Source organism: Symphodus melops (assembly GCF_947650265.1).
Source record: "Symphodus melops genome assembly, chromosome: 19".
NCBI classification, from domain to species: domain Eukaryota; kingdom Metazoa; phylum Chordata; class Actinopteri; order Labriformes; family Labridae; genus Symphodus; species Symphodus melops.
The window spans coordinates 22,404,241-22,419,059 of record NC_136709.1 but is presented as its reverse complement, the minus strand read 5'-3'; the positions used below and the strand labels follow the sequence as shown (position 1 = coordinate 22,419,059).

At 47.6% G+C, this 14,819-nt stretch overlaps 2 protein-coding genes across 2 annotated transcripts in view; one reads left to right on the top strand and one right to left on the bottom strand.

Annotated features, from left to right (window-relative positions):
• Window positions 1-14,819, bottom strand: part of atl1 (atlastin GTPase 1) — a 170,355-nt gene that overhangs the window by 29,003 nt on the left and 126,533 nt on the right. The window lies entirely within an intron of this gene.
• Window positions 1-14,819, top strand: part of map4k5 (mitogen-activated protein kinase kinase kinase kinase 5) — a 32,156-nt gene that overhangs the window by 16,519 nt on the left and 818 nt on the right. The window contains exons 20-32 of the mRNA XM_079369953.1: window positions 2,079-2,158; window positions 2,428-2,469; window positions 5,034-5,118; window positions 5,199-5,278; window positions 6,833-6,893; window positions 7,942-8,056; window positions 8,139-8,197; window positions 8,303-8,406; window positions 8,510-8,687; window positions 8,786-8,854; window positions 8,948-9,040; window positions 9,120-9,190; window positions 12,743-12,798. Of these exons, the coding sequence (XP_079226079.1) occupies window positions 2,079-2,158; window positions 2,428-2,469; window positions 5,034-5,118; window positions 5,199-5,278; window positions 6,833-6,893; window positions 7,942-8,056; window positions 8,139-8,197; window positions 8,303-8,406; window positions 8,510-8,687; window positions 8,786-8,854; window positions 8,948-9,040; window positions 9,120-9,190; window positions 12,743-12,798 (1,093 nt within the window). The remainder of the gene's footprint in view (window positions 1-2,078; window positions 2,159-2,427; window positions 2,470-5,033; window positions 5,119-5,198; window positions 5,279-6,832; window positions 6,894-7,941; window positions 8,057-8,138; window positions 8,198-8,302; window positions 8,407-8,509; window positions 8,688-8,785; window positions 8,855-8,947; window positions 9,041-9,119; window positions 9,191-12,742; window positions 12,799-14,819) is intronic.

Sequence of the window (14,819 nt, the reverse complement as noted above, 5' to 3'; positions counted from 1 at the left end):
AAATGAGAGATGAGATGAGATGAAATGAGATGAGAGATGAGATGAGATGAAATGAGAGATGAGATGAGATGAAATGAGATGAGAGATGAGATGAGATGAAATGAGAGATGAGATGAAATGAGAGATGAGAGAGAGATGAGATGAAATGAGATGAGATGAGAGATGAGATGAAATGAGAGATGAGAGAGAGATGAGATGAAATGAAATGAGATGAAATGAGAGATGAGATGAAATGAGATGAGAGATGAGATGAAATGAGAGATGAGATGAGAGATGAGATGAAATGAGAGATGAGATGAGAGATGAAATGAGAGATGAGATGAGAGATGAGATGAGAGATGAGATGAAATGAGAGATGAAATGAGAGATGAGATGAGAGATGAGATGAAATGAGAGATGAGATGAAATGAGAGATGAGATGAGAGATGAGATGAAATGAGAGATGAGGAGAGATGAGATGAAATGAGAGATGAAATTAAATGAGAGATGAGAGATGAGATGAGAGAGGAGATGAAAGGAGAGATGAGAGATGAGATGAGAGATGAGATGAGATGAGAGAGGAGATGTAAGATAAGATACAATCTCTTTCTGTGATATTAGCTGACTCTTATGTGCTCTTTAATCTTTGTCATCTCGTCTGTCTTCTTAAACTGAGTGTGTCTCTCTTTATAAGCTGTCATTACACCTGACTATAAAGGTAAGACACTTTGATGTTTACATCTGCTGTTTGGATTGTCAATCTGTTACTTTCTGTTTTCACGTAAACTCACCTTCCCGAGCTTTTCTTATGCAGCGAGAAAAGTCAGAGGACTTAATGACAGACACAGTCTAACCCAGCATCCTGGTCTGGTCATTTACACAGCAGGATACTTTCCCTGTCAGACAGCAGAGGGGGAAGTGGCGTACGCACAGAGTCCTTTATAGGAAGCTATAAAGAGAATCTGTGCGAGTGCTGCGTGTAGATGAACAGAATGTGGAGAAGAAGATGGTGGAAACAGAATGCAGCAGCTTGATTAGAGCACGGTAGAAGTGGCGTGCAGACAGTCTGTAGAGGTGGCGTGCAGACAGTCTGTAGAGGTGGCGTGCAGACAGTCTGTAGAGACGGTAGAGATGGCGTGCAGACAGTCTGTAGAGACGGTAGAGATGGCGTGCAGACAGTCTGTAGAGACGGTAGAGGTGGCGTGCAGACAGTCTGTAGAGACGGTAGAGGTGGCGTGCAGACAGTCTGTAGAGGTGGCGTGCAGACAGTCTGTAGAGACGGTAGAGATGGCGTGCAGACAGTCTGTAGAGACGGTAGAGGTGGCGTGCAGACAGTCTGTAGAGACGGTAGAGGTGGCGTGCAGACAGTCTGTAGAGACGGTAGAGGTGGCGTGCAGACAGTCTGTAGAGGTGGTAGAGGTGGCGTGCAGACAGTCTGTAGAGGTGGTAGAGGTGGCGTGCAGACAGTCTGTAGAGACGGTAGAGGTGGCGTGCAGACAGTCTGTAGAGGTGGCGTGCAGACAGTCTGTAGAGACGGTAGAGGTGGCGTGCAGACAGTCTGTAGAGACGGTAGAGGTGGCGTGCAGACAGTCTGTAGAGACGGTAGAGGTGGCGTGCAGACAGTCTGTAGAGGTGGCGTGCAGACAGTCTGTAGAGATGGTAGAGGTGGCGTGCAGACAGTCTGTAGAGACGGTAGAGGTGGCGTGCAGACAGTCTGTAGAGACGGTAGAGGTGGCGTGCAGACAGTCTGTAGAGACGGTAGAGGTGGCGTGCAGACAGTCTGTAGAGACGGTAGAGGTGGCGTGCAGACAGTCTGTAGAGACGGTAGAGGTGGCGTGCAGACAGTCTGTAGAGACTGTAGAGGTGGCGTGCAGACAGTCTGTAGAGACTGTAGAGGTGGCGTGCAGACAGTCTGTAGAGACGGTAGAGGTGGCGTGCAGACAGTCTGTAGAGACGGTAGAGGTGGCGTGCAGACAGTCTAAGCCCCTCCCACTGGCTCCAGGTGAATTCTCCTGATTATATCCTGCTGCCTTCTCTAAGTCAGCTCACTCTGAACATTTTCTTGTTTGATGAGCGCTTTGACCTTTCTGTGGTCATAGATGATTCAGACGGCAGCGTGGACGGAGACAGCAAACCTCTCCCTAACAGACAGCACCGGAAGGAGAAGAAGGAATTCCCTGTGAGTCTGAGGAGAATCCACAACGATTAGCACATTATGTTTTTGACTTAATATTACCACTCTGTTTGTCATCCTCTTCTGTGATCGTAGCATTCCTTTGTGTTTTTTATTAGTTTCAATGAGCTCCACAAAAACCTCCAACACAATTCTACTTTATGTTGATCTTATGGTTACACCTTCAGCTACCTTAGGACTCTAATTGTGATGCCATCATTTCTGATTTGTTCTCTTGTTGTGTTTTAATTTTGTTTTCCTCGTCTCCCCTTCAGAAACCAGCCATCAATGGTCTGCCGCCGACCCCAAAAGTCCTGGTGAGAAAATCATCCGACTCTGTTTTCATACATTCTGTGGTTACTCCTCTCTGTGGTTACTCCTCTCTGTGGTTACTCCTCTCTGTGATTACTCTTCTCTCTGTGGTTACTCTTCTCTCTGTGGTTACTCCTCTCTGTGGTTACTCTTCTCTCTGTGGTTACTCCTCTCTGTGGTTACTCTCCTCTCTGTGGTTACTCCTCTCTGTGGTTACTCCTCTCTGTGGTTACTCCTCTCTGTGGTTACTCTCCTCTCTGTGATTACTCCTCTCTGTGGTTACTCCTCTCTGTGGTTACTCCTCTCTGTGGTTACTCCTCTCTGTGGTTACTCTTCTCTCTGTGGTTACTCTTCTCTCTGTGGTTACTCTCCTCTCTGTGGTTACTCCTCTCTGTGGTTACTCTCCTCTCTGTGATTACTCTTCTCTCTGTGGTTACTCTCCTCTCTGTGGTTACTCTCCTCTCTGTGGTTACTCTCCTCTCTGTGGTTACTCTTCTCTCTGTGGTTACTCTCCTCTCTGTGGTTACTCTCCTCTCTGTGGTTACTCTCCTCTCTGTGGTTACTCTCCTCTCTGTGGTTACTCTCATCTCTGTGGTTACTCTCCTCTCTGTGGTTACTCTTCTCTCTGTGGTTACTCTCCTCTCTGTGGTTACTCTCCTCTCTGTGGTTACTCTCCTCTCTGTGGTTACTCTTCTCTCTGTGGTTACTCTTCTCTCTGTGGTTACTCTCATCTCTGTGGTTACTCTCCTCTCTGTGATTACTCCTCTCTGTGGTTACTCTCCTCTCTGTGGTTACTCTCCTCTCTGTGGTTACTCCTCTCTGTGGTTACTCTCCTCTCTGTGGTTACTCCTCTCTGTGGTTACTCTTCTCTCTGTGATTACTCCTCTCTGTGGTTACTCTTCTCTCTGTGGTTACTCTCCTCTCTGTGGTTACTCCTCTCTGTGGTTACTCTCCTCTCTGTGGTTACTCTCCTCTCTGTGGTTACTCTTCTCTCTGTGGTTACTCTCCTCTCTGTGGTTACTCTCCTCTCTGTGATTACTCTCCTCTCTGTGGTTACTCTCCTCTCTGTGGTTACTCCTCTCTCTGTGGTTACTCTCCTCTCTGTGATTACTCTCCTCTCTGTGGTTACTCCTCTCTGTGGTTACTCTTCTCTCTGTGGTTTCTCTCTGTGGTTACTCTTCTCTCTCTGGTTACTCTCCTCTCTGTGGTTACTCTTCTCTCTGTGGTTACTCTCCTCTCTGTGGTTACTCTCCTCTCTGTGGTTACTCTCCTCTCTGTGGTTACTCTCCTCTCTGTGGTTACTCTCCTCTCTGTGGTTACTCCTCTCTGTGGTTACTCTTCTCTCTGTGGTTACTCTCCTCTCTGTGGTTACTCTTCTCTCTGTGGTTACTCTCCTCTCTGTGGTTACTCTCCTCTCTGTGGTTACTCTCCTCTCTGTGGTTACTCTCCTCTCTGTGGTTACTCTCCTCTCTGTGGTTACTCTCCTCTCTGTGGTTACTCTCCTCTCTGTGGTTACTCTTCTCTCTGTGGTTACTCCTCTCTGTGGTTACTCTCCTCTCTGTGGTTACTCTTCTCTCTGTGGTTACTCCTCTCTGTGGTTACTCTCCTCTCTGTGGTTACTCTCCTCTCTGTGGTTACTCTCCTCTCTGTGGTTACTCCTCTCTGTGGTTACTCTTCTCTCTGTGGTTACTCCTCTCTGTGGTTACTCTCCTCTCTGTGGTTACTCTTCTCTCTGTGGTTTCTCTCTGTGATTACTCTCCTCTCTCTGGTTACTCTCCTCTCTGTGGTTACTCTCCTCTCTGTGGTTACTCTCCTCTCTGTGGTTACTCTCCTCTCTGTGGTTACTCTCCTCTCTGTGGTTACTCTCCTCTCTGTGGTTACTCTTCTCTCTGTGGTTACTCCTCTCTGTGGTTACTCTTCTCTCTGTGGTTACTCTCCTCTCTGTGGTTACTCTTCTCTCTGTGGTTTCTCTCTGTGATTACTCTCCTCTCTGTGGTTACTCTCCTCTCTGTGGTTTCTCTCTGTGGTTACTCTCCTCTCTGTGGTTACTCTCCTCTCTGTGGTTACTCTTCTCTCTGTGGTTTCTCTCTGTGGTTACTCTTCTCTCTGTGGTTACTCTCCTCTCTGTGGTTACTCTCCTCTCTGTGGTTTCTCTCCTCTCTGTGGTTACTCTCCTCTCTGTGGTTACTCTCCTCTCTGTGGTTACTCTCCTCTCTGTGGTTACTCTCCTCTCTGTGGTTACTCTCCTCTCTGTGGTTTCTCTCTGTGGTTACTCTCCTCTCTGTGGTTACTCTCCTCTCTGTGGTTACTCTCCTCTCTGTGGTTACTCTCCTCTCTGTGGTTACTCTCCTCTCTGTGGTTACTCTCCTCTCTGTGGTTACTCTCCTCTCTGTGGTTACTCTCCTCTCTGTGGTTACTCTCCTCTCTGTGGTTACTCTCCTCTCTGTGGTTTCTCTCTGCATGAGTTCCTCTGCATTCTCTGTCCCCAGCTAATTGAACTCAAGCTGACATGATAGTTTCTTTGATCCAGACGCCTTCCTCCCCTGAGCCATGCTGCTTTTCATTTCAGATGGGAGCCTGTTTCTCCAAAGTGTTTGACGGCTGTCCTCTGAAGATTAATTGTGCAACATCATGGATTCATCCTGACACCAAAGGTACGACTCTGTGCAGCAGGTGTGACACGCACACAGTATTCTTTTTCAGGTGTTGTTAAAGACTGCATATTCTTTTCCAGATCAGTACCTGATCTTTGGGACGGAGGATGGTATCTATACGCTAAATCTAAACGAGCTGCATGAAGCCACTATGGAGCAGGTAACCATCGCTTAGATCTGCTGATCATCCTCAGAACACCTGTCAATCACCTATAGTTACAGTCAGAACACCTGTCAATCACCTATAGTTACAATCAGAACACCTGTCAATCACCTATAGTTACAGTCAGAACACCTGTCAATCACCTATAGTTACAATCAGAACACCTGTCACTCACCTATCTCTACAGTCAGAACACCTGTCAATCACCTATAGTTACAGTCAGAACACCTGTCAATCACCTATAGTTACAATCAGAACACCTGTCAATCACCTATCTCTACAGTCAGAACACCTGTCAATCACCTATAGTTACAGTCAGAACACCTGTCAATCACCTATAGTTACAGTCAGAACACCTGTCAATCACCTATAGTTACAGTCAGAACACCTGTCAATCACCTATAGTTACAGTCAGAACACCTGTCAATCACCTATCTCTACAGTCAGAACACCTGTCAATCACCTATCTCTACAGTCAGAACCCCTGTCACTCACCTATCTCTACAGTCAGAACACCTGTCACTCACCTATCTCTACAGTCAGAACACCTGTCAATCACGTATCTCTACAGTCAGAACACCTGTCACTCACCTATCTCTACAGTCGGAACACCTGTCAATCACGTATCTCTACAGTCAGAACACCTGTCACTCACCTATCTCTACAGTCAGAACACCTGTCAATCACCTATAGTTACAATCAGAACACCTGTCACTCACGTATCTCTACAGTCAGAACACCTGTCAATCACCTATCTCTACAGTCAGAACACCTGTCACTCACCTATAGTTACAGTCAGAACACCTGTCAATCACCTATAGTTACAGTCAGAACACCTGTCAATCACCTATAGTTACAGTCAGAACACCTGTCAATCACCTATAGTTACAGTCAGAACACCTGTCAATCACCTATCTCTACAGTCAGAACACCTGTCAATCACCTATCTCTACAGTCAGAACACCTGTCACTCACCTATCTCTACAGTCAGAACACCTGTCAATCACGTATCTCTACAGTCAGAACACCTGTCACTCACCTATCTCTACAGTCGGAACACCTGTCAATCACGTATCTCTACAGTCAGAACACCTGTCACTCACCTATCTCTACAGTCAGAACCCCTGTCAATCACCTATAGTTACAGTCAGAACACCTGTCAATCACCTATAGTTACAGTCAGAACACCTGTCAATCACCTATAGTTACAGTCAGAACACCTGTCAATCACCTATAGTTACAGTCAGAACACCTGTCAATCACCTATAGTTACAGTCAGAACACCTGTCACTCACCTATCTCTACAGTCAGAACACCTGTCACTCACCTATCTCTACAGTCAGAACACCTGTCACTCACCTATCTCTACAGTCAGAACACCTGTCACTCACCTATCTCTACAGTCAGAACACCTGTCACTCACCTATCTCTACAGTCAGAACACCTGTCAGTCCCTTGAACTGCATTTTTATCGTTACCGTGATACGAGCATGAGCCATCAACACATCGTAGTCTGCTGATGGTTCTTTCTGTGTTCTCCTCGTCCTCCAGCTGTTCCCCAGGAAGTGCACGTGGCTGTACATTATCAACAACAACCTGATGTCTTTATCTGGTGAGTGATGGATGAATGTCAGCCTCCTGTGGCTCCTTTCACCTCCTGCTGCTTCTTTGTCCTGTTTGATATCTGCTGCTCGAGACAGCTCCGTACCTGTAGCCATAAAACACCTGTATCTGTGGTCGGACGCACAATCCAAGGCCTTAGAGGGAGGCAGCTCCTGACAAACACGATTGTTTTCACTGATGTCACTGAGTCACAGTGTCGTATGTTTGTGCAGACATGCTGTTTGAGCGCCAGTTGTTAGTGTCTGTCCTCGTCTGCACAGCTGTGGATGCGATTACAAACTGCACTGTGGTTTAATGAACCTCTTCTCTCTCTCCTCCTCTTGCTCCTCCTCCTCTCGCCTGGCTTGATTTGATCTTCTACTAACTGGCTTCCTCAGAAGGTAATCATGCTTCACATCATCACCACATGTCTGTTTTCACCTGTTCACGTCTAACCTTTCTACAGCTGCTTCACCACACTGTGACATTACTCTAATCTTCATGAAGACAGCTTTACTCTTTTTGTTTCTGGGACTCACTGACTGAAAGTACGAAGAGTTTTACATCCTGCCAAAGAAACAGTCATGGTGCTTAGCGTTCCAAAGTTCTGTTGGAGAGCTAGCATGTAAAATCTCATCTCAGTCCTAGACAGGCTTCGTATTTCAAAGCATGATTTATACTTCTGCATCAAATTATGTGCAATGTTCTTGTGTTCCTACGGAGAAGCCTTTGTACCTCATGTTCACATCCAAAAAATGTATCGACACAACCACAAGCCCGTGATTGGACCACAGAGGTGTTTGAGGAAGGAAGAACGCTACAGGCCAGATGAATCAACTGCTGCTCATTAATTATCCCACTGCAACATAACATGTTCAGTTTCAATCGCCATGGTTACCTGAACACAAACAAGAAGAGAAAGTTGCAGAACTGAAACTGTTGATAAAACAAGCACAGGACTGTGAGGGGTAAAAAGCCCCGACTGTAAAGTATCAAGTAACAGGAGGTCCTCTGTAGCTCTGTCACTCATGATGCTCGTGCTTAAATCTCTGCTGCAGGGAAAACCTTCCAGCTCTACTCCCACAATCTGATCGGCCTCTTTGAGCAGCTGAAGAAGCCAGGCCTCGCCGCTCAGTTTCAGACTCACCGCTTCCCAGACAAGATCTTACCAAGGTGATCCTAACCCTAACCTTGACTGCACGGATTCTAAATGCCAAGATCTGTTTAATGACCGTGGTCTGTTCTCTTTCCCCAGGAGGTTCGCTTTGACAACCAAGATCCCCGACACAAAAGGCTGTCACAAGTGTTGCATCGGTGAGTGACCTCTCGGTTTCCTTTTCATCGGATTTTATTCCCCCCATCTGTGTTTGCTAACGGTGATTTAAAGTCCAACAAGTCTCTCGTCTGCTGTGTCCACAGTGAGGAACCCGTACACGGGTCATAAGTACCTGTGTGGAGCTCTGCAGTCGGGGATTGTCCTGTTACAGTGGTATGAGCCCATGCAGAGGTTCATGCTCATCAAGGTCAGTCTCTGCTACCTTACATCTGTGAGTGATTATAATGCGTTTAACTGAGCAGTCACTCTGGTGCTGACCAGCGAGGACCCTGACTCTCCCTCCTCCGCAGCACTTTGACTTCCCCCTGCCGAGCCCTCTGAAGGTATTTGAGATGCTGGTGGTTCCGGAGCAGGAGTACCCTCTGGTGTGCGTGGCCATAAGTCAGGGCACAGAGCCGGGCCAGGTGGTCCGCTTTGAGACCATCAACCTGAACTCGTGCTCCTCCTGGTTCACCGAGATGGGAACAAGTAAGTGGGACATGATAGGCCTAAAGGAGGAGAAGAGCGTTCTCTATAATCTATCTGGACCGTAGTAGACCGACTGTAAGTGTGGTTCCTCCCTGCAGGTCATCAGCAGGTGGATGCGATCCACGTCACCCAGCTGGAGAGAGACACGGTGTTGGTGTGTTTGGACCGTGAGTTGGATTTTTCTAGTTTCTTAAAGTTTCAGACAATGCAGACAAAAGTACAAAGGTTCATCGTGGTCTTTTTTACACGTACCTCCTCAGAAAACCTCAAGATCGTCAATCTTCAGGGTCGACTGAAGTCCAACAAGAAGCTAGCGTCAGAGCTCAGCTTCGAATTCAGCATCGGATCAGTGGGTGAGTGTTTAGGCGGCTCGGAGAGAGACGCACATTTAATCCATGGAGGTAATTCCTGTACTCTCTCCTCGTCCCACAGTGTGCCTTCAGGACAGCGTGCTCGCCTTCTGGAAACACGGCATGCAGGGAAAGAGCTTCAAATCTAACGAGGTAAAATGTAACGCCATCAAACTGTGACCATTAGGAAAGAAACACAACTGTCTATTTAGGGTGAACACAAGTGTCCCCTTACATCTGGGATCTGTGTCAGTATGAAACTTTTGGTCTTCACCACCGTGTGGCTTCGCTAAGTATACTGGATTGGGAACCACAAAGACCATCATCCTTTGCGTAACTCTCGCTGCCTCGAGTCAGTGAAAATTACCACACGGTCTAAAAACGGTACTATTTAGCAGCTTCCTGTAAAGTCCACTTGCTTTCTGAGACCGGTGATGAACTCTGCGCGTTTCTACGAAATCCAGGAGCTTCTCTTTGTGTATATTCAGATTTAAAGGGAAGTTTTAAACTTTTAAATTTCAGTGGAATAGTTTCCTTTGTTAGCTCACACGGCTAAATCGGAGCCTGCCATCTTGTTTTGGCCTATCGACCAATCAGAGAAGGCCCAGTGAGAAGTCAGTGCAGCCTTTACTGGTCCCTCATTCCCCCATCATACCGTACACTTGATGTCCTGAATTGTTGCTTTCATGACATCCTCCTGTTTATTTTTCAAAATAAAAGTGTACATAGTGAGAGGGTTGAGGCCGCCCTCCCACTTTTTCATCCTGGTGTTTGGACCCTTACCTGTTTAGACCCTTACACCCTTACCTGTTTAGACCCTTACCTGTTTAGACCCTTACACCCTTACGTGTTTAGACCCTTACCTGTTTGGACCCTTAGACCCTTACCTGTTTGGACCCTTAGACCCTTACCTGTTTAGACCCTTAGACCCTTACCTGTTTAGACCCTTAGACCCTTACCTGTTTAGACCCTTACCTGTTTAGACCCTTACCTGTTTGGACCCTTACCTGTTTGGACCCTTACACCCTTACCTGTTTAGACCCTTACCTGTTTGGACCCTTAGACCCTTACCTGTTTGGACCCTTACACCCTTACCTGTTTAGACCCTTACCTGTTTGGACCCTTAGACCCTTACCTGTTTATACCCTTACCTGTTTGGACCCTTACACCCTTACCTTTTTGGACCCTTAGACCCTTACCTGTTTGGACCCTTAGACCCTTACCTGTTTGGACCCTTAGACCCATACCTGTTTGGACCCTTAGACCCTTACCTGTTTGGACCCTTAGACCCTTACCTGTTTGGACCCTTAGACCCTTACCTGTTTAGGCCCTTACCTGTTTGGACCCTTACCTGTTTAGACCCTTACCTTTTTAGACCCTTACCTGTTTGGACCCTTAGACCCTTACCTGTTTGGACCCTTAGACCCTTACCTTTTTAGACCCTTACCTGTTTGGACCCTTAGACCCTTACCTGTTTGGACCCTTACCTGTTTGGACCCTTAGACCCTTACCTGTTTGGACCCTTAGACCCTTACCTGTTTGGACCCTTAGACCCTTACCTGTTTGGACCCTTAGACCCTTACCTGTTTGGACCCTTAGACCCTTACCTTTTTAGACCCTTACCTGTTTGGACCCTTAGACCCTTACCTGTTTGGACCCTTAGACCCTTACCTGTTTGGACCCTTAGACCCTTACCTGTTTGGACCCTTAGACCCTTACCTTTTTAGACCCTTACCTGTTTGGACCCTTAGACCCTTACCTTTTTAGACCCTTACCTGTTTGGACCCTTAGACCCTTACCTGTTTAGACCCTTACCTGTTTGGACCCTTAGACCCTTACCTGTTTGGACCCTTAGACCCTTACCTGTTTGGACCCTTAGACCCTTACCTGTTTGGACCCTTACCTGTGGAAGTTAATCAGCTGCTGAGCTCTGGAGACACTTTTAAAAGACGTCTGTTTCATCTGAAATAACCCTTTAAATGAAGAGTTACAGATAGTCCACACTTTGGAGATCCCGTCACTCCTCAAGTCTTCTATCTGAATGTTTCAATGTTGATTTGATGCAGCTTTGGGAAAAAGTATTATAACTAGTTCTCCAGTTTGTGTTCTTATTGGACAAAATATCTAAAGTTGTATTTATTGAGCTGAGAGGAAAGCTAAAGAGTTGAAGCTGTGCAGGTCTGAACTCAGACGTGTTTGTCCATCGTGTGAACAAACACGTCTGACTCTGGTGAACAAAGACTCTGAGTGCTGAGTGTTTGTGTCGTGGTCAGGTGATCCTGCAAGTTCGACCTCAGACAAAGCGTCTTTGTGTCGACGCAGGTCATGATTTTGTCCTCTTTTCATGGAGGGAGTCCATGTAAACCTGATCATGAGTCGCACTCCGCAGGACAATAAAAGTTGAAGAGATCGCTAGGCGGTGAAGCGTTCTGCTGAAAAATGATCTGTTGACAGGGACCACTCTTTTCAGAGCTCACCGTGTCAGACGCCGCCCTGCAGCCTTCTGATGAAACACTAGGTCTATTATGAGTCTGTGCCCGGCCTGACCGAGCTCCCATAACGGATTTTTGAAATGTCAGCGGCCATTCAAAATTCATGCTCGATCATAAACGAGAGCGTCACACAACAGAGAGCGGCTCTAAATAATTTAGCCTCTGTCTCGTTACGAGTCGCCTCACAAAGAAGGCATTCAGGAGCGTCCAGCCCTCAGCTGAGTACACCTCTGAACACCGAGACCTTGTTCTCTAACTGACCTAAACAGATCAGTCTCAAGGCCAAAAACTCACACCTGGCAGGTGTCACACCACCTCCACCATCACACCTGTCGATAGGTTTTCTTGACCTGTCAACATGGGAGGGAGGGTCGTGAATGACATGTCTGACAGAAGCTACAGGGCTGTTCAGAGTCTGTAGACACAGGACTCAGTTACAGGTAGGTACAGGTACAACACACCTGAGCCATGATCACAGCCCGACACCAACTGTACAGAGAACACCACTGTCATCATCATCAACACTGTCATTGGCTCATCTGTGTATGAATGGATGAGTTCATACTGAAGCAGCCTCTACCATCAGTGTGTGAGTGTGTATGAATGGATGAGTTCATACTGATGGACTCTACTCTGCAGCAGCCTCTACCATCAGTGTGTGAGTGTGTATGAATGGATGAGTTCATACTGATGGACTCTTTACTCTGCAGCCTCTACCATCAGTGTGTGAATGTGTATGAATGGATGAGTTCATACTGATGGACTCTGCAGCAGCCTCTACCATCAGTGTGTGAATGTGTATGAATGGATGAGTTCATACTGATGGACTCTGCAGCAGCCTCTACCATCAGTGTGTGAATGTGTATGAATGGATGAGTTCATACTGATGGACTCTTTACTCTGCAGCAGCCTCTACCATCAGTGTGTGAATGTGTGTGAATGGATGAGTTCATACTGATGGACTCTTCACTCTGCAGCAGCCTCTACCATCAGTGTGTGAATGTGTATGAATGGATGAGTTCATACTGATGGACTAATATTCAGGTTGTAGACCCACCTTTAGGGTGTCATAGAGCTGCTGGGAGACATCACAGTGTGCGGAGTGTAAACAGCTGACAGTGTTCACATCAGGATCAGACTCGGGGTTATTGTGAGCATCAGTTCAGGGGAGGAAGAGAACACTTAGTCTGTGTTGTTGTTTCTCTGACTGCAGGTGACTCAGGAGATCTGTGATCCCAGCAGAGTGTTCCACCTCCTCGGATCAGACAGGTGGGTACACAAGAACAGCCCACACACACACACACACACACACACACACACACACACACACACACCTGCTGTGAGCTCCTGCTCCGCTCCACCCAGCTCTCTCTCTCTCTCTTTTCTTCGTCTCTCTCTCTCTCTCTTTTCTTCGTCTCTCTCTCTCTCTGTCCCAGCAGTCCCTTCCTGCCTGTGTGTACAGGTTCTCCCTTGTCCATGTTTTATTCACTGCAGCGGGCACTGCCAGCCTGCTGCAGTGTCTCTGCCAGCCTGCTGCAGTGTCTCTGCCAGCCTGCTGCAGTGTCTCTGCCAGCCTGCTGCAGTGTCTCTGCCAGCCTGCTGCAGTGTCTCTGCCAGCCTCTGTAATTTCATCTGATGGACAGACATGTGGAGTGAAGCATCCTGCTCAGCTGTCATCTGAAGATTCACCTGCTGCCGTCCTGATGTGACTGCAGATCAGGATGCTTAATGTCCTCGCTCTAACTCGTGTCCTCGCTCTAACTCGTGTCCTTGCTCTTAACTCGTGTCCTCGCTCTAACTCGTGTCCTTGCTCTAACTCGTGTCCTCGCTCTAACTTGTGTCCTTGCTCTTAACATGTGTCCTCGCTCTAACTCGTGTCCTCGCTCTAACTCGTGTCCTCGCTCTAACTCGTGTCCTCGCTCTAACTTGTGTCCTCGCTCTAACTCGTGTCCTTGCTCTAACTCGTGTCCTCGCTCTAACTCGTGTCCTTGCTCTAACTTGTGTCCTCGCTCTTAACTCGTGTCCTCGCTCTAACTTGTGTCCTCGCTCTAACTCGTGTCCTTGCTCTAACTCGTGTCCTTGCTCTAACTCGTGTCCTCGCTCTAACTCGTGTCCTTGCTCTAACTCGTGTCCTCGCTCTAACTTGTGTCCTTGCTCTTAACATGTGTCCTCGCTCTAACTCGTGTCCTCGCTCTAACTCGTGTCCTCGCTCTAACTCGTGTCCTCGCTCTAACTCGTGTCCTTGCTCTAACTCGTGTCCTCGCTCTAACTTGTGTCCTTGCTCTTAACATGTGTCCTCGCTCTAACTCGTGTCCTCGCTCTAACTCGTGTCCTCGCTCTAACTCGTGTCCTCGCTCTAACTTGTGTCCTCGCTCTTAACTCGTGTCCTCGCTCTTAACTCGTGTCCTCGCTCTAACTTGTGTCCTCGCTCTAACTCGTGTCCTCGCTCTAACTTGTGTCCTCGCTCTTAACTCGTGTCTTCGCTCTAACTCGTGTCCTCGCTCTTAACTCGTGTCCTCGCTCTTAACTCGTGTCCTCGCTCTAACTTGTGTCCTCGCTCTAACTCGTGTCCTTGCTCTAACTCGTGTCCTCGCTCTTAACTCGTGTCCTCGCTCTTAACTCGTGTCCTCGCTCTAACTTGTGTCCTCGCTCTAACTCGTGTCCTTGCTCTAACTTGTGTCCTCGCTCTAACTTGTGTCCTCGCTCTAACTCGTGTCCTTGCTCTTAACTCGTGTCCTCGCTCTAACTCGTGTCCTCGCTCTAACTCGTGTCCTCGCTCTAACTTGTGTCCTCGCTCTTAACTCGTGTCCTCGCTCTAACTCGTGTCCTTGCTCTTAACTCGTGTCCTCGCTCTAACTCGTGTCCTTGCTCTAACTCGTGTCCTCGCTCTAACTTGTGTCCTTGCTCTTAACATGTGTCCTCGCTCTAACTTGTGTCCTCGCTCTAACCGGTTGTCCCTCGCTCTAACTCATGTCCTTGCTCTAACTCGTGTCCTCGCTCTTAACTCGTGTCCTCGCTCTAACTCGTGTCCTCGCTCTAACTTGTGTCCTCGCTCTAACTTGTGTCCTCGCTCTAACTCGTGTCCTTGCTCTTAACTTGTGTCCTCGCTCTAACTTGTGTCCTCGCTCTAACTCGTGTCCTCGCTCTAACCGGTTGTCCCTCGCTCTAACTCGTGTCCTCGCTCTAACTTGTGTCCTTGCTCTTAACTCGTGTCCTCACTCTAACTCGTGTCCTCGCTCCAACTTGTGTCCTCGCTCTAACTCGTGTCCTCGCTCTTAACTCGTGTCCTC